This window comes from Carcharhinus amblyrhynchos, chromosome 8 (genome assembly GCF_965287045.1).
Source record: "Carcharhinus amblyrhynchos chromosome 8, sCarAmb.v2.hapA, whole genome shotgun sequence".
NCBI classification, from domain to species: Eukaryota; Metazoa; Chordata; class Chondrichthyes; order Carcharhiniformes; family Carcharhinidae; genus Carcharhinus; species Carcharhinus amblyrhynchos.
Window position 1 is genome coordinate 71,971,704 of NC_137331.1, and position 19,600 is coordinate 71,991,303.

General features: G+C 39.2%; 1 protein-coding gene across 12 annotated transcripts in view; it reads right to left on the reverse strand.

Annotated features, from left to right (window-relative positions):
* The window catches only part of dtna (dystrobrevin, alpha), a 195,408-nt gene that overhangs the window by 53,928 nt on the left and 121,880 nt on the right, over positions 1–19,600 (reverse strand). For 4 of the 12 annotated variants that reach the window (XM_080194252.1, XM_080194251.1, XM_080194250.1 and 1 more), the window contains exons 10-13: positions 18,858–18,941; positions 6,733–6,804; positions 2,513–2,590; positions 1,214–1,306 (exon numbers count right to left, since the gene is read on the reverse strand). In XM_080194252.1, coding sequence (XP_080050378.1) covers positions 1,214–1,306; positions 2,513–2,590; positions 6,733–6,804; positions 18,858–18,941 — 327 coding nt within the window. Of the gene's footprint in view, positions 1–1,213; positions 1,307–2,512; positions 2,591–6,026; positions 6,043–6,732; positions 6,805–15,625; positions 16,046–18,857; positions 18,942–19,600 lie in introns of those variants that run through there. The other 8 variants (XM_080194256.1, XM_080194255.1, XM_080194261.1 and 5 more) reach the window with 4 other exon arrangements.

The window sequence follows — 19,600 nt, forward strand, 5'->3', positions numbered from 1 at the left end:
TGAGACAGATGATAAGACAGAGAACAAAACAGAAGATAAACAGAGCAAAGTAATAGGATGAAAACACACAAGAAAAAGTTGCCTTCTGACTGGTGTCATGAGAGCTCCAGCAGTATTTAACAAGTTAAGCTTGTACCATCATATTTGGACCTAATTAGTTCAAATGTCACTCATTCCACAGTAACAAATCACAACTGAGGACATTAAAAACATACCAATGCTAACAAAATAAAAAAAAAGGCAATTAGTAATCGGAGTTCAGCAAATACGTACTCATATTCAGACTGCAGAATCCTGAAAACATCGTTGGTAATTTTGATCGGCTGACAACTTTGCCAAACATATTAGAAATTGGACCTTCTCACAGCAACCAGGTGTTAGGCACTTTACATATATTAATTAAGCTGTTGTTTCAGGAACTCCTTGCCAAACTGGATTGTCTTGAATGGAACAGGCACTGAGCATGCTAATAAAGATGTGGAGATACCGACATTGGACTGGGGTAAATACAGTAAGAAGTCTCACAACACCAGGTTAAAGTCCAACAGGTTTATTTGGTAGCAAACACCACTAGCTTTCGAGGCTCTGCCCCTTCGTCAGGTGAGTGGCTCAACTGACAAAGGGGCAGAGCCCCAAAAGCTAGTGGCGTTTGCTACCAAATAAACCTGTTGGACTTTAACCTGGTGTTGTGAGACTTCTTACCATGCCAAAAAAGCCAGGTCTTCAACTGGAGCTATTCTAACACCATTTTCTATATATCTGTTTGTAGTCTTCATTTACAAACCCCTTCCCAATTATCTTATCAAACATTATGATCTTTTTTCTCAGTAGTTGAAAGAGAATGAATTGCAATGGCAAACTGAGAAATCCAATGATCAGAAATCAGGAAAGCTACCATGATATTTAGCAGAGATTGACGCTAATACTTTACCAGGTAAACTTACTGATAACAATAGATTTTCTTGTAGTGGTCTGCACACAGAACACTCCACATACTTTAAATTTGCATTTTCTCTTACCAATAAACATCTGAGACTCTGGAGTCTAAAAGCCTTCATAAATAGTGTGGGCGTAAGGTCATATGGATATTCAAGAAATGACCATGTTCACCATGTAATCTAAGTTCTGCTCATTTTTAGGTCAATGAAACTGAAAGATTACCAAAGGACATTTCTCCAAACTTCCACATTTGGTAAAAGAAACCTCGACTAACCGTGAGGGATTGTTCAGGAGGAGGTTGATATATAGCCCAATGAGAATATGTTCATCACCCAGTCTATCAGCAATATCAAGGCTGTACTGCAACCTAGAATAATGGAAATGTGAACAAAAACAACAAAGCAAAGAATAAAAAAGAAAACATTGTAAAAAATGAGAAATTAAAAAAGGAAGCAAAAGGAACAATACATCTGCACAGGCACATACACATTATCATCTCTTCTGCTTCAAAGCATTCAATCTATAATTTACTATGCTTTTCCACTAGGATGTGACCTAATTCCTTGATTGAAGCATGGGCTGGGACTAAAGAGATTGAGGCCAGGACTTTATAGAATGATGGTTACTCTCTTCCTTGACCAGAAAATTAGGGCTAATCACATCTCAACAGGTCATGGACGTTCCAACTGTATTTAATGTTTGTCAGGCAATTAACTGCCTGGCATTGGGACTTGCATCCCTTTAAGGGATGAGGTTCCACCCCAAAGATTGGAGGGCCTGCATCCCTTCAGTCTCACCAGTATCATCGAGAGTGATGCTGGAGGTGGACTGTCTGTGAGGTCATTCATGAAGGTGGAGATCTTGCTACAGGAGCAGCCCTTGCCTCCAGGGAGTCCCTAGTGAGCGAGAGGGTGCCCAGTCTGGCATTCTTTTAGCAGTGGCAGAAAATGGCCCTTACCCTGAGTTGACCACTTGAAGGCCTCAATTGGTCCAAGGTTGGGTCCACCATCTTCCTTGCTGGTAATAAAATGCCAGCGGTGGTTAGAAAGTGATGGGCACAGTCCTCAGCCTTCCTTCCCAATTTTACATTTCACCTACCACCTCCCAGCACACTTCCTGAGGTCCCATAAAATCCTGGCTTCAATGCATAGTTTATGAATAGGATTGTCTAATCAATGAAGTTCAGAGTGCATGCATTACTTCTAAATACTACATTTACAAAGCAGAATTAATCCTACAGATGTGAAGCAGTATACTTCTACTGCTTGCATTTCTGAGATATTTGGGGGAGAATGCTGGTGGCATTATGCAGTTTTACATCAATTCCTAGGGCCAGGCAAGCACCCTGGGCTGATACCTGCACAGTATTTGCCACCAATATCATTGAGGAAACCCAGACAAACAATGGCTTGCAATGCGCTCTGGCCTTGTGGAATCAATGTACATCTACTTATTGCTGCTAGAAGCCTGAGATATCTGTAAGTATTTCTGTTAACATGATATATAACAAATCGATTATTTTTGTAGTGTTAGTAGCTCATGCCGGTTACTGCACATTTTCCTCAATACTCACCCTTTGCCCTTTAGCAAAGCTGGAGCAGCCCTAGCCAGTTGTTTGTTCTGCTCTACTTCATTGATCTCAACAGGAAAGCTATTTAATGAGATAAGAAGACTGAACAAAAAAACGCAATAATACTGGGGAAACCCATTAAAGCAAGATTGTGAACAGCATTTGCAGTGTAATCACGTACTAAAAAACAGAGAGCACATACATATGAATAAAATTATAGAAAAATTTTTAAAAAATACAGCACGCAAGAAAAATCAGAATCAGTCTAATCAAAACAGTAACTGCTTAAGTGGGATCTTTTAAGAGCATGACTAATAATAGCTAGGATTAGTTAGAAATGAAACTTTCTCACAAGAAATTCCATATGCGTTTCTCAAAGTGAGGCTAATGTGCTGCAGAGACAACTTCTACTGAAAAGGAAAATCCCCATCTGTCTGCTGGACTTGAATTTCAGAATTCTCTGATTAAGCAGTAGCTTAGGCTGGGCACTTACTCAAAGTTATTGCTACCCCAACACTGTAACTTTACTGCACGCCCATTTACATGCCAATTTTTCTGCTGCACGTGCAGCAAGGTTACAGTGTTAGAACAGGAACAGCTCTGTGGAAGTTCCTGAATTATATTTCATGTTTGAAACTAGTCCCAGCCGCCTTCTGTATAATTTTCAGCAAACAGTGAAATAGAGTTTGTATTAGTTTGAAACATGAATACCAATTTCAGGCGGGCAAGTAGGAATTAAAACATATCCCCTGATTGTTGGTGTGCATTCTGTTTTCACTGTACAGTGCCGAGTATCCTATTCCTTCTCCACAGGTAACTTCCTATAGTGAATGAACAGCAGATATCCTTTGTTGAATGTCTTTATTTAACTGCCAGTTACAAACATCTGAATATAATATCGATGCAAGCATTCCTCACTACACTTTTAAATTAAATTACATTTTATTATAGTTCAAATTTTGTGGCCAGTGCAAACAAATGATGTCACTGTTTTTATTTATTTGTTCAAGAGATGTGGGTGCCACTGGCTAGGTCAACGTTATTGCTCATTCCTAATTGCCCAAGAACGTGGTGGTGAACTACTGCACAGACTTTTATGGGCTTTCACATTGCAAAGTTTGATAATTAAAGATGCATTTCAACACAGCTCTCTCCACAGAAGATCTGAAACCTATGAGAGTAGGGCAAACAACAATGGGCTTTCTCAACCAACCAGATTAAAGAATCCTTGGTCAAACACATTTCGGAAATAATCCAATTAGGTCTGATATTGAGCACACAGATCATGCCTGGTCTCACTGAGACACGCAGCACGCAAACTTGGTGTTGCCCAGTCATCAACATGATTGTACTTTGCAGCCCAGCACAAAACGCAGTGGTTGCATACTCTGCAGAGACCCTGCACAGATAACAAAGGTCAGTGAATACATCTTCAAATGACCTCTAACACAGCTCCAATGAACTACACCTCTATCACTCATCCATCAACAATCAGGACTGAAGGACAATATTCAGAGAGTCCACTTCACCCTTGCACACTTATCAATGTTGCCAGATTACAACCACCTCTCGCAGCTTCCACATACCTCCAGCAAGGGCGTGGACCAGATTACATCATTAGTTGGAGGTGAGGAGAATCTCAAAAAGAGGTTTGGCTCTTGTGCATGATTCTCCAGCCATACTGTGATTTGTGCCTGGATGTGCGGATCCAGAGAATTATCCCCCTAGTATGCAAGCACTACAACTTGCATGAATAAGACAGAAGAGTCTCAAAGAAAGGTGCCGGTGTAACAAAGTTTGTGAAGGAGCAATTCCCAGATATCTGCATTTAACTGCAGATGTGTGGATGCTGGAAGTTGCTATTTTAATTATTCCCTATGGCAGAGAACAACGATAGACTCCACTGTTATTCCTACCATGAAATATCAAAATGAGAAAAACCAAATGTATCAAAAATAGGCACCAAAATCCTCATCCCATAAAAAGGGCTGGAAATATGTAAAATATATGAAATAAACAAATTTTTAAAAATTTGAACAATCCACCGTTCAGTCCGTACCATCTTTCATTACTGTTTTCACATGGGTGGAGACTTACAGTCCTTCACTGGCAAGGGGTGGGGGCTGTAAAATTCCTCAGGAGCCTCCCAACAATCCTCCTACCTGCCCCTGACCTGTCCACAATTTTGTGCCCAAGTGAGAGATGGAAGTCTTATCTCCAGTCCATAAGCACTTGAGTGACAGGAAACCCTGCCATACAAGTAGTCTGGCCCCATTTGTTTTTTCCACTTTAGCCATTACTGTTAAACTATTAATGGCTTTCATCAACAAAAAATAATCATTGTGACTGAGGTTGAGTTGTTTGCTGACTGGTCATCACAAGCCATAAATCATGACTACATTAGGAGGTTTAATTTTCTTTATTTTATTATTTTTGGTACACTGATGAATGTGATCCTATCTGTGCTAGGTTGACCCATTTAAAATATACTTCCGTAGATATATTAAAATAGCAGAGGAAATTGCCACAAATATGTTAAATGGTGCTAAAAAGCTCATGTAATAACTTAATCCTCTGAGAACTTCTTGTTCATTCTGTAAATAACTATAATGATATCACTTATCAAGTTCAAGCCAGCATAGCATAATTGTCTCCTTTTAATTAAATTTTTTTTCCGAGTAACAGTACAGAATGGAGATTGGAACAAAAAACTGAAATCTGCCAACGCTCGATACTCTGGACACATCAGGTCTTCTTCTGAATGATATAACTTACTAACCTGTACAATGTTAATTGTTTCAAAATTAGATTTTATCAGAGGTGCAGCATAGCCCCACTCCAAGGAAAGGGTGTTGCACCTTTCACCCCTACCATGGACACTGTGATCCAGCAAAGGGCCATGAAATTTTGCAATGTTCTTCATTTTCCTAAACTATCAATTAAAAAGCTACTAGTTCTGTGGGTCTATTGGACAGCTCAATGGGCAGAATTTGTGAAGTAGCTTAAAAACACGTCTGGATGCACTTTCAAGCTCTAAGCTTAGATAGCATGGACTGGATAAAATTATTCTTTTCCTATCCACCCATCTGAAATTTAGGATGGAGTGGAAATAGAGTGGAAGTCTGTTCAATTTGGATTTTATCCATAATCTTGACTCCACCATGTGGCTGAGTCCAAAATTCATCCTTCACATCAAGGAACTTTACTTCTTTCATCTCTTAAAGGTGTAATTTGTCTTTTATTAATTTCCCTGGCATGAGTTATCATTAATTATCCCTGTATCAACTATAAATAATCAACATTCATTTCCACATGCCAAGCAAGTAACTGTCATTTAAAAAAAATCAAAACTACACATTTATGCATATTCGAAACCTACAGAAACAGTTGAAGATCAGAAGTAATCACTGGGTTCCATTATTTGTGATTCCATCTCTAACTAGCCCCAGGAAACATTCTTCATCACTTGTTCAGACAAGTAATCTTTTGTAGGGATTCAATCTTGCTTCAACCACGTGATCGATCTTTATAATCTACTTACAAAGGCAGACAGACTAATTCGCAAAGCATTTAATCAGATAATTATTTAGAGCTTTTTCTCAATTCCCTCGCTGTCAACATTTCATTTACCAACCAACATTAACAAGAATGCATACTATCATTCCTACAGAGAGAATATCATCTTATTCATTTAGAAGTGTGGAAAGAGTGTTTACTACACTAATAAGCAAGCAGGAGAGTCTGTAGGTTTAAACACTAGTACACATACTACCAATTAATACTGAAAGTTTCCTTTTTGAGGTAACAAAATTGTACAAAAGTTGTGTAAACGAACGTTGAATCTCTTAAACATCAACGTTAACAGACTTATCACTGAGATAAGCAACAAAGCTAAGAATTATCACTGCCCATTTGAAGCACCAAGCGCTCTTGGGGACAGCAAAACAAGTGCTGGAATGACTTAGCAATGTCAATTCTTGAACAGTACTACAAACCCATGTAAGAGTTTTTGATGAGGCGTTCCTTTTCCACATTTGTTAGATTCCATAAAAGTAATTAGAAATCTTTGTTATCTCATGTCAACAAAAGGATACTCACATATTAATTGTTAAACTCATCACAGACCCAGTACTAATGCAATCTAAATGGACTAAATACATTCTATAAAGCTGTTGGCTCAGTATCAGCTTCTAATCAATAAAAGCTTAGTCTCCATTACTGACCATGACTTGTTCATAAGCTCATTTACGTACTGCTGAATAATAGCATGTTCATCATTCACCCCATCTAGTAACCTGAATAAATTAAAGCAAGGATAAAGGATAAACGATTTAGAAAATAGAAAACAGTCTCTTTCACAGGTTGGACTATGTGGGATGTGGAACTTCCTTTTCAGAAAAATGAATTCATTAAAGCAATCCTTAATTTTTCCACGATTGTTGTAAAACTTTGCGAGACCCAAGGATCCAAAATGAGGCGGTCTGTTTGTTCATATAATGTTGAGATATCAGAAAAGCTCAACAAAATACAAAATCAGTATCAAATATCTGCATAAATTGCATTGTTAGACATGTGACTTGATATTTCCATTTGTTAATACTTAAGCAATGAGACTTAAATTAAGTATGCAACCTATTGTAGTTGTTGAATTTACAAAGCTTAAGTTAGCATATTGTTTTTATGCATCAAACACTAATATATATCCATGCTTCTGAGATTTTGCTAAATGCAAAAAATGCACCTAATTCAAGATCTGTAGCAACCTGGTAGGCATACTAAATTTAATTTGCGCTCTTAAAGTGTAAAAGCAAGAACAAAAATCACACATTGAATTATATTAAACGCTACTTTGAGAAAGGGTGCAAACATTAAAAGTCAGATATCATATATATCATAATATCAACAAAGCAGCTCAAAAAGAATACATTTCATTTTTTTTAAGCACAAACCAGTGATTGTGCTACTAGAGTGATCAAAACATGTTATATTTTTGAGATACTGAATTCTACAATGATCTACATCACCTAATGGAAGGAAAAGGCAAAATATAAGCAAAAAGGTCACCACAGATTTGATGGGCTGAATAGCCTCCTTGAATGCTGTAATGACTCTGTGGCAGTGCCGCAACAACTCTGTGACTGAGCATTGTAATGACACTTTGACCGAGTGCTGTAATTACTCGATGACGAATGCTGTAACGACTCAGGTGACTGAACATTGTAACGACTGTGAGACAGAGTTCTGTAATGACGCTGCGAGACTGAACATTCTAATAACATTGGGACTGAGCGCTGTAATAACTCCAGGTCTGAGCGCTGTAATAAACTCTGCAATTAAGTATTAAACCCTTATTTTGTATTCACAAACACTATTTTTAAAAACATGAGCAATTCAAGAAAACAGCTAACAATATGAAGAAATAACAGTGGAATATTGGAAAGATGCTTGTTTATTACAAAACAGAAATCTAATTTTGACTGTTCTGTTTTCTGACCCCTCACTTGAATTTCTCACTTCCAACATCTTTCCCTTACACAGCACAGGAGCAGTAGCCATCTTTATGGGGTTAAACTAATTTGGTTTAGAACAAGTGCTTGCCAAAAATAATATTGAGGGAGATACTATGGTGAAACTGTGCTGTTGTATAATTATAGTTCTCCAGAATCCAAATAAGTCCTTTCATTAATTTATTTAATAACTGCCTTCTAGCTGACATGCAAATAGATTTATGCCATGATTTTCAATACAATTTGTACAAAGCAATAATTCCATCAAGATGGAAATAATACACCTGCCACAGAAACTCAGTCTGTATGATATAGAATTGTTTATAAAAATACGAACAAACAATGGTTTGGTGAAATATGTCCCCTTCAAAACAGAAGATTGGATTGTTTTCTAGAGGGCAGCTAAAATACTCTCATGACAAAGAACTAAAATTTAAAAACATTCAACAAGGTCAGATGTATTTATTTTCAGATGGTTTGGATACAGAGTATAAAATGTCACTTGCCTTTAACAGATAATTTAACTAAATTAGTTCAGACAACAGCAATATGGATGCTTGGCAACAGGTTCCGGGATTAAAGTAAGCAGCAACCTGCTAACCTTCTCTCCCCAACAGAACAAATGAGCGAAGGACAATGTCTCATAATATTCAAGTCAAAATTGGGTTGCTGTTCCAGTGAAAGGGGGTGGGTCTTCTATCCTGCCCACTTTGGTTCCCTTCTGATCCTGTTAGAACATAAGAAATAGGAGCAGGAGTAGGCCATCTAGCCCCTCGAGCCTGCCCCACCATTCAATAAGATCATGGCTGATCTGTCGTGGCTCAGTTCCACATTCCCACCCTCTCCCCATAACCCTTAATCCCCTTGCCTATCAAAAACCTATCAACCCGCATCTTAAATATATTTAGCGAGGTAGCCTCCACCACTTCAACGGGCATAGAATTCCAGAGATTCACCACCCTTTGAGTGAAGAAGTTCCTCCTCAACTCCGTTCTACACAGCACCCCCCTTTATCTTGAGGCTGTGCCCTCTAGTCCTACTGTCCTTTCTGAGCAGGAAGAGTCTCTCCACCTCTATCCTCTCCATCCCATTCATCATCTTATACGTCTCAATGAGATCTCCCCTCATTCTTCTAAACTCTAATGAGTACAAGCCTAGTTTATTCAGCCTCTCCTCATAGTTCAACCCTCTCAACTCCGGTATCAGCCTAGTAAACCTCCTCTGCACTCACTCCAAGGCCAAAATATCCTTGCGTAAGTGCGGTGACCACTGCACATAGTACTCCAGCTGCGGCCTCACCAGTGCCCTATACAGCTGCAGCAAGACCTCCCTACTTTTATATTCAATTCCCCTCGCTATGAAGGCCAGCATCCCATTTGCCTTCCTGACCACCTGCTGCACCTGCAGGCTGGGTTTTTGCGACTCATGCACAAGGACCCCGAGGTCCCTCTGCACCGTCGCCTGCTGCAGTTTTTCACCACGTAAGTAATAGTCCTTCCTACCATTATTCCTACCAAAGTGGACAACCTCACATTTGCCAACATTAAATTCCATTTGCCAGTTACTGGCCCATTCACCCAGCCTATCTAGATCCTTCTGCAGACTCTCCACACCCTCCGCGCAATTTGCTGTTCCACCAATCTTGGTGTCATCAGCAAATTTCGACACCATACACTCAGTTCCCACCTTGGGCCTGCTTCCAGAACCAACGGCGTCACCCCAGTCTGTTCATACCACCTCAGGATAAAGTCAGCATGGGCAGGCACTGGCAGACATTGGTATTTGGCTAGGCCTGCAATTCCCAACTCAAAGAGGAAAATCTGGAACAAGTGCAGAATTACAACTCCCATTGGGCAAATGGAGATCTCGCAGAAAATGAAACCGGGATTAGGAATTCCATTGCATTTGAATCTCTCACACAGAATTTGCATTTTTTTGAAAAATTCAACATGCAAGTGAAAAGAGTTAAATATTTTTGTCATAGATAGCAGATTCATTTCATAACATGCAAATCAAAAGGTTATATATCAACACTTTTTTTTATTAAGTACGTAGTCGCAACCATAAAATTTTGAGTATATAAAGTTAAATACATCATGATCAGTCAATGGGGAATCATGCATTTTATATGAATCCCTTTGATCAGTCTCCCAGTGAGTCATTATCACAGTTTCAGCAACTCAATGACTATTGCCAGTAATAGTCAATGGACCACAGATTGGTTTTTGTATAAGAGGAGTTAAATAAATTCATATATTGTAAACAAATATCCACATTTTTAGCATAGTGAAAACATTCAATATGGAGGGTCATTCCAGAACAGGGGTCATAGTTTGAGGATAAGGGGTAAAACTTTTAGAACTGAGGAGAAATTTCTTCACTCAGAGGGTGGTGAATGTGTGGAATTCGCTACCACCGAATGTAGTTGAGGCCAAAACATTGTCTGATTTCAAGAATAAATTAGATATAGCTGTTGGGGCTAAATATGGGAGGAAGGGGGGAATCAGGATATTGAATTTGATGATCAGCCATGATCAAGACGAGTGGCAGAGCAGTCTCAGGGCTGAATGGCCTACTCCTGCTTATAGTTTCTATTGTTATTACAATTTGTGCAGCAAATGGAAAAGATTAGAATGATCCATTAACACATCTGCTCCTCTACATGAAGCAGTTTGGATTACCCCTTCATCAAATCAACTTGATTTCTCTCTCTATTCTGACAGCATGCAAATCATGTATAAGATTCTTTACAGACATAGCACTGTAACATTGAGGGCTGAATCATAATTACCCACAAAGAGGTGAGCAAGGGTTGAGCCCGAGGTCAAAATGCTGAAGATCAGGAACAAGAATTGAATCTGCCTTGAAACCACCCACTTCCAGTTTTAACAGAGATAGGACAATGGGTGAGTGACCAATCTATGTACATGATGAAGATTGATCATTATAGTATATTGAGGCTGCCTGTCTCTGTTTCAACTGTTGTTCCATTTTTAAATACAGGATGCTGAATTTCTCAGGCCCAGGAAATCCAACAGATTAAAGATGATAAGAAGGGTTGAATTGAGGAGATAAGTGCCTTGACATTACTGCTTGTGAGCCAGGAAGTGCTCACTCATTCCTGGTCCAACAAGATAATCAAATCCCCCCGACCCGTCCACTACAATCTCTCTGCTCCTCCTGACAACCATTGCATTCTCTCACTCGTGCCCCTTGCAATCGTTCAGTGCAGCTCACTCCACTGATTAACTTAAATCCCACTCCCAACCATGATTTCCCTCACTCCCCCAACTCAGACTTCAGTCTTGTGAAGCAGGTTTACCTTCTGAAAAGGCCTTCTGTCTGTCAATCAGGTCATCCGTGAACAGGAGCCCCATTTCAAAAGAGCCTTGCATTTATAGTCTGCAGGACTTTCGGAAAATCTATACTTCTGAGTTTCTGAACCTCACAACAGCATTTCCCCCATCAGCAAAACTCAGCAGAGAATTTGCCTCCTGGCAAATCTCCAGGCCTTGGAATCCATTGTGAGAGCTTCCAAATATACAATGGGATCATGAAACTTGCATGTTGCTTTGATAAATAGATAAAAGTGCAATTTTCTTTGCCTCAGTGCATCTCCTAACATTTATCACTCATTTTTAAACATGCAGTATTACAACTTTACAACATAAGTTTAATACTTTTTACAATATATTGCTATCATGTAAAAAGAAATGTGTTATGTAAATATTCTTTAAAGTAATCAAGTCTGAGAAACAGTACAATTACAATGCATTAAGAATTACTTATCCAACCATAAGCTCCCCATAAGCTCCAACCATAAAACCACAAGCTAAAATGCGTTTTGACTGCATCTGAACTAATTTAAGGTATGAATTAAGCAAGACCACAATAAGCAAATTTGAACTAATTGCAGATGCAGGTTTTCCTTCTGCTCTATTGACACGTTCTTGTTTTTTTTTGGGCCAGTTTCCTTCAGGCCCTGATGTGAAATATTTTCCAAAATTATTAAAATTTATTAGGACAGTATAAGATTGCTTCTTATGATTTTTGAAACATTTTTGCTCACTCTTTTCCTCCTGTGCAAAAAACTTATGAGATAGGTCTGAATAAAGAGACAGTCATAGTTCTGGCTAATCTTTGGTTTACATATTTTATGTATGAACCATGATCATGATAATGGCATAGGTAAGTTGCAATTAATATTAGGAATTAACCAATTAAGTCTATTAGGCAGAGAAAGGGATGATTTAATCCTCAGTGTGTTTCTAGTTACATAACTAACAATTTTCATCAACATGACAAGTAGGTCAATGAATATCTATAGACAGGATGAGTAATGAAAAACAATAGTTTGCATTTCCAAAGTGCTATTAACACAGAGAGAAAAAAACAAGAAGCGTTAGAAAAATGGGTGCTGAGCCAGAGGCATGATCAGAAACCTGATTAAAGAGGTAGGTTTTAAGGAGGATGTGACGGGGTAGAGAGGGGTGAAGAGATGGAGGAGTTTGAGGAGAAAATGCCAAATGATTGTGTCTAGGCAACAGAAAAGAACAAATGATAATGATAGAGCAAAGGGTCGGGAGATGCATTAAAGCTGGATTCAGAGGAACATTGGATAGGGAAAGTTGTAGCACTGGATTACAGAAGACTGAGGCCACAAAAGGAATTTAACTATAAGAGCAATGAATTAAATTTACAGTTCTGCCACAAAAGGGACATTGCAACAAGTAAGCTGGATCAGATATTGGACAGTACAGCATTAATGCAATTCAGTCAGGTTTACTTTTTTAAAATTTAATTAAAGATCGTGCATAGGATGGCAGGATAGCAAGAAAGGTAAGAAGGGTAGTAAGAATAATTCAGGTAATTACAGGCCGGTCAGTCTTACATCAGTGGTAGGGAAATTATTGGAGAGGATTCTTTGAGACAAGATTTATTCCCACTTGGAAATAAATGGATGTATTAGTGAGAGGCAACATGGTTTTGTGAAGGGGAGGTCGTGTCTCACGAACTTGATCGAGTTTTTTGAGGAAGTGACGAAGATGATTGATGAGGATAGGGCAGTGGATGTTGTCTACATGGACCTCAGTAAGGCCTTTGACAAGATCCCTCATGGCAGACTGGTGCAGAAGGTGAAGTTGCATGGGATCAGAGGTGAGCCGGCAAGGTAGATACAAAGTTGGCTCAATTAAAGAAGACAGAGAGTAGCAGCGGAAGGGTATGTTTCTGAATGGAGGGCTGTGACACGTGGTGTTCCTCAGGGATCAGTGCTGGGACCTTTGCTGTTTGTAATATATATATATATATAAAATGATGTGGAGGAAAATGTAACTGGATTGATTAGTAAGTTTGTGCACAACACAAAGGTTGATGGATTTGCAGATAGCGATGAGGACCATCAAAGGATACAGCATGATATAGATCAGTTGAAGACTTGTGTGGAGAGTTGGCAGATGGAGTTTAATCTGGACAAATGTGAGGTAATGCATTTTGGAAGGTCTAATACAGATAGGAAATATACAGTAAACGGCTGAACCCTTAGGAGTATTATAGGCAAAGGGGTCTGGGTGCACAGGTCACTGAAAGTGGCATTGCAGGTGGAGAAGTTAGTCAAGAAGGCATATGGCATGCTTGCCTTCATTGGCTGGAGTATTGAGTTTAAAAATTGGCAAGTCATGTTGACGCTTTGTAGAACTTCAGTGAGGCCGCACTTCAAATGTAGTGTTCAATTCTGGTCACCACACTACCAGAAGGATGTAGAGGTTTGGAGAGGATACAGAAAAGATTTACCAGGATGTTGCCTGGTATGAAGGGCATTAGCTATGAGGAGAGGTTGGAGAAACTTGGTTTGTTCTCACTGGGACGATGGAGGTTGAGGGGAGACTTGATAGATGTCGACGAGATTATGAGAGGCATGGTCAGAGTGGATAGTCAGAAGCTTTTTCCCAGGGTGGAAGAGTCAATTACTAGGGGCATAGGTTTAAGGTGCAAGGGGCAAGTTTTAAAAGAGATGTACAAGGCAGTTTTTTTTTTACACAGAGTGATGGGTGACTGGAACTTGTTGCTGGGGGAGGTAGTGGAAGCAGATACAGTAGTGTCTTTTAAGGGGCGTCTTGACAAGTACATGAATGCGATGAGAATAGAGGGATATGGTCGCCAGAAGCATAGGCGGTTTTAGTTAAGTCAGGTAGCATCAGCAGTGCAGGCTTGGAGGGCCGAAGAGCCTGTTCCTGGGCTGTAATTTTCTTTGTTTGTTGTTCTTTGTATGAAAAATCATACTGGAGTATAATGAAGAAGCACTGAGAGTGGCAACAACAAAATATATACACTGGGTGGGGGACTTCACCATCAATGACCAAGCTGGGCAAGTTTTGAAGGACATATCTGCCAGATTAGACTGGGGAAGACAGTGAGAAAATCAAACTTGGCATCACCTTCACCCACTTGCAGTTACAGAAGCATCAATATGAGTATTGAATGGAGGAGAAACCACCATGCAGTCCCCGTGGAGACAACCTCTTATCTTCACACTCAGCACACTCTCCATTATGTTGTGATGCACTATTTATGTGCTCAATGATTCAAAACAGGTCATAAGCTCAAATCTGGACATGCATCAGATGCTTTAGACCAACAGTAGCAGGAGAGTTACATTCAACAAAAACTAAATGCATGACTCAGCATACCCCTCATACCATTACCATCAAACCGTGCTGGCTCAATAAGTAGTAATGAACATGCCAGGAACAGCACGTGAAAATGAGGTACCAACCTGGTAAAGATACAACATGCATGCAAAACAGCAAAAGCAGCATTCTGCAGGTGGATGCAAGCAAATAATAGATCAGATCAAAACTCTGCAGTTCCAACACAACTGGTCATGAATAATGAGCAATTCAACAACTAGCAGGCAGAAGAATCTCCATGAGTGTGCCCATCTTCAACTATGTCAGAGCCCAGCATGAGTGCAAAAAACAGGGCTGAAGAATTTGCAACCATATGTGGCCAGAAGCACTGAGTGAATTATCCAATTCAGCCTTCTTCCATATCAATTTGATTCATTCCATTTTGCTATTAAGAAACAGCTGAGTACATCAGGTACAGCAAAATGGCTATGGGCCCCAACAAATTCCCAGCTGAAGGGCTGAAAACTTGTGCTCCAGATCCGACTGTGCCTTTAGCCAAGCTGTTCCAGTATAGCTACAACATTGGCATCAATATGACAAAGTGGAAAATTGCTCAGGTATGTCCTGTCCACAAAAAGCAGAACAAATCTAATCTGGCCAAGGCTGCAGCATCAGCATTCTCTCAATCATCAGCAGCATGATGGAAAGAATCACAGGCAATGCAGTATAGTTACTCATGAGTATCTTACTCATCAATGTCAAGTCTGGGCTCTGCCAGAGTCACACAACTCCAGACCTCTTAAAGTCATGTTCCAAACATGAACAAAATTCTAGAGGAGAGGTGACGATAACTGCCTTTGAGTTCAAAGCCTAATTTGACCAATTGTAGAACCAAAGAGCCCTAATATGTTTGAAGTCAATGGAACTGATGGGAAAATCTCCACTGACTGGAGTCATAATGTTACAAACTCCATCAAGACTAATAAATTTTAAAAATAAATTCAAACATCCCATTAAGATTTCATGTTCTAAAACTTGTAACAAATCACTAAAAGCACTGTCAACTAAAAACTATATTTGTAGGTAATTTACGCTTTAAACCACAATACAGAACATTCCCTCTTTTAGCACAACCAAAAATACACTGTGCAGATATACTTCACATTGTCTTTTACATAGGCATTCAATTCTGCTGGAACCAATTCATGGTGATTCTTAGCTTCTGAAGGTTTGTTCTGTAGTTTTTCATTCGCAGCCTTGGAACTTTAATTTCAGACACTCCTCCTGGAGATTCTTCCTCTAGTGAAAGCTAAGCACATCTTTCGGCCTTGTTTTAACTCCTCATGAATTCAGTCCTTTAAATCGGAGCACGAACTTCCTTTGTACTTCCATCCACATTCCTGCGTGGTGAAACATAGCATCTTACTGCCTATAGCTGCTCTCCTTCTCCCAGCAGACTAACCTTGCCTGTGAGTTTTCATTTATATCTTAGACCTTTCTTCTCTCAAAGCCAATCTCCAGGCAATATAAATCACATGGACTTTATATCCAAGTAGAAATTCTGATTAGGTATCCTTGAAACTCAAACTCTTCTTTATATTGGAAATAAATGGAGAGTTTAAAGTACACCTGTTTATAACACAATATTCTCAACACTTTTCTAGAGCTTTGGAGACTCACAATCTGTCCACTTACAGCACGCATGCTGCTGCCATTGTCCCCAAGAATAAACACCTTGCAACATCTTCCCGATAAAACAATCTGAGGCCTCTTTAGTTTCGAACAATCAAAACATCCAGGCTTACTGTCAGGTAGGCTTTAGAACAATTCACATGACCCCCGTCATTTTTATCTTGAGTTAAAGGCACAGGCAGTCCAAGACATTTAAAAAAGTTGTACATCATAATTGTAACCATATCTACCATAAAGGAAGATAGTTTGGTTGTTGGAGACTAATCATCTCAACCCTAAGACTTCCCTTCAGGATCTCCTCAAGGTAGTGTGCTAGGCCCATTCACCTTTCGTTTAGTCACCAATAGTCTTCCTTTCATCATAAGATCAGAAGTGAAAAGGTTAGCTGATGATTTCAGTGTTTACGACAATTTGCAATTCCTCAGATGCTGAAGCACTCTGTGCCCTCATTCAACAAGTCTTGGACAATTATCTAGGCTTGGGCTGCTGGGTGACAAGTAACATTCACGCCACATAAGTGCCAGGTAATAGCTATCTCCAACAACAGTGAGACTGACATTCAAGGTTATTACTGAAATCAATTATTTCCATTGACCAGAAACTTAACTGGAGCAGCCACATAAAACGTATATACAGTGCTACAGGAACTTGTCAAAGGATGGTATTCACCATCTATGAGGCACAAGTCAGGAGTGTGATACAATACTCTCCATTTGCCAGAATGAATGCAGTTCAAGAAGCTCAAGAAGAGCTCAACACCATCCAGGACAAAGCAGCCCATTTGACTGATGCTCTTTCACCATCTTCACCACTGACACAAGGTGACTACAGTGTGTACAATATACAAGATGAACAACAGCAGTTCTCCAAGTCTTCTCCAAGAGTACGGTCCAAACTGCGACTTTTACCACTTAGATCGATAATGGTAGCAGGTGCACAGGGACTCCAAATTTCCATTCAAGTCAATTACAACCTAAACTTGGAAATATATTACTGTGCCATCAAAATCATAGAACTCCCTTCAAAACAGCACAGGGAAATACCTTCACCATGGACTGCAGCAATTCAAGAAGACTTCCACCAGGACAATTACGGAGGGGCAAAAAAAACTGGTCTTGCCAGCAATGCTCACAACCCATGAGTGAATCAATGAAAAGTAGTAGACTTGTGAGTTAATTAACATATGAATGTCATTTCAACAAATAACATAAATATATTCCTCATATGGCAAAAACCGATGCACTGGGATTATAGGCTATCCCGCCATACTAAGTAAGCCCAGTTTTGGGCATCTGAGCAAGGGTTTGAGGGGTTGGAGATCTGGGTGAAGGACTTGGGGGGTGGGGGTTGGAACACAGGATGGGTAAGGGGAGGATAAGCTTACAGGAGGGATGCTGTCTTTAATGGATCCAGTGAACCAGCAAAGTTGATTCCTCCATGCCTAACACTAGCTGTCGGGCTTTCTGCGTGCTGTGAGCCTCCACATCACTATGAGCAAAATACCAGAGGGGGTAGGATAAGACCCTCATGTGGCAATTTATTAGACATTTAGGGTCTCAACAGGGCCAAGTAGACAAGCCACCCACACCTCCTCCATCGCATGTTAGATTTCAGACAGGTCAGGGGCAGATGGGTAGGCAGCAGGATGCCACACACTGGATTTCACTTGCCCCTCTCCCAATGTCAGCATTTTAACGCACTGGCAGGTCAGTGTAAAATCCAGCCCAGCTTTAGAATGATCTTCAAGACATGATAACAGGAAGAGAGAAATTTGAAAAAAGGAATAGGCACCTCTTATCTGAATGAGTACATTTACTACCGTGACAGCACTGGAAGTAAGTCAACTTGTTTACTTTCTCAATCATGGAAATGCGTACAGCATATCACAGGCAAAAATATTCAGAGAATTTAGCAACTTTGATGATTAGCAAGGAAACGTTGCAACATATCCTGAGTCTGTAGGTTCTGATGTTCAAATGAAAAATGTTCACTATGAAGTCAGTTTCAATTAAAACACTATAGAAATAGCAAAGTCGGCTTATAAAGTTAATAATGATAATTTGTCTTGTAATGTTGTACTAATTTGTAATAATAAACTACATGTCTAAGCACGTTTGGGGTGTTGAAGAATCAAGTCAAAATTAAAATGGGGCCACATGAACATATTTAATCAAAAATAATTGTGTGAATTCATAACCCACAAGTGCATTTTTTTAATTCATTAGTTTACAATATTTTGTTGTACAAATTTTGCTAACATTTTTATTACTGTCCATCAAAAATCCTCAATTCTGTATAATAAGTTGATTAGTGTTTTAATGAGACGTATTGATAACTCACAATTAGTTTAATTAGGTCTATAAAGTAATGCACTCTCAACTGAAATATACTGACTACAGAGATTATTGGTGACCTGTGCTTATTACAAAGAGGACTGAATGCTACATCCCTTACATAAAAGATACAACTGTTCTTACTTTATGTTTCTCTTTCAAGGACACACAGAACAGACAGACTTACCTCTTGTTTGGGCTGGGGCTTCCTGAGGTTATTACTGAATGGGAGAACATTGTGTCATTCATGTTAGGAGGAGGTCTTGAAGGCCTAATGCACAGGAACCATAATTCATAATTAATATTTTAATTACATTTTATTCTACATTTGTGATGCTTACAATGCTCAATGATGTTGTTGCAAAGAATAATCTTAAAAATAACCATAACTAAGAGGTTTAATATGACAAAATAGCAACAATAATTTCCTTTCAGTCTGAAAACTCAGCAAAATGCTAAGATGTTCTAATACATTTCACCCTAATGTTCATTCTGAAGAACAGAAAAACACCCTGACCTTAAGTTATGCTATACAGATATGATGAATTAACATTCTAATGGAATTCATTTGTTTGTCATTTAAATGCTTCAACACCTTTGTTAAAATGAGCTTCATTTAGCATTTTCATGCTATATTTTTACAGTACTTTTAAAAGGCCACGTAGAATCATAGAACTATAAAGCACAGGAGGAGGCCTTTCAGCCCATCGTGCCCGTACCATCTCTTTGAGAGAGCTATTAAATCAGTCCCAATGTCCTGCCTTTTTTCCATAACACTTTCAAATGATAAATATTTGAAGGAAAAAAAAATTGCAAAGGTATTATTGATTCTGCTTCCACCATCTTTTCAAGAAATATATTCCAGATCATAACATCCAGCCTCTGGCTCTTTTGCCAATCACCTTAAATCTACATTGTTGAATTATGGAC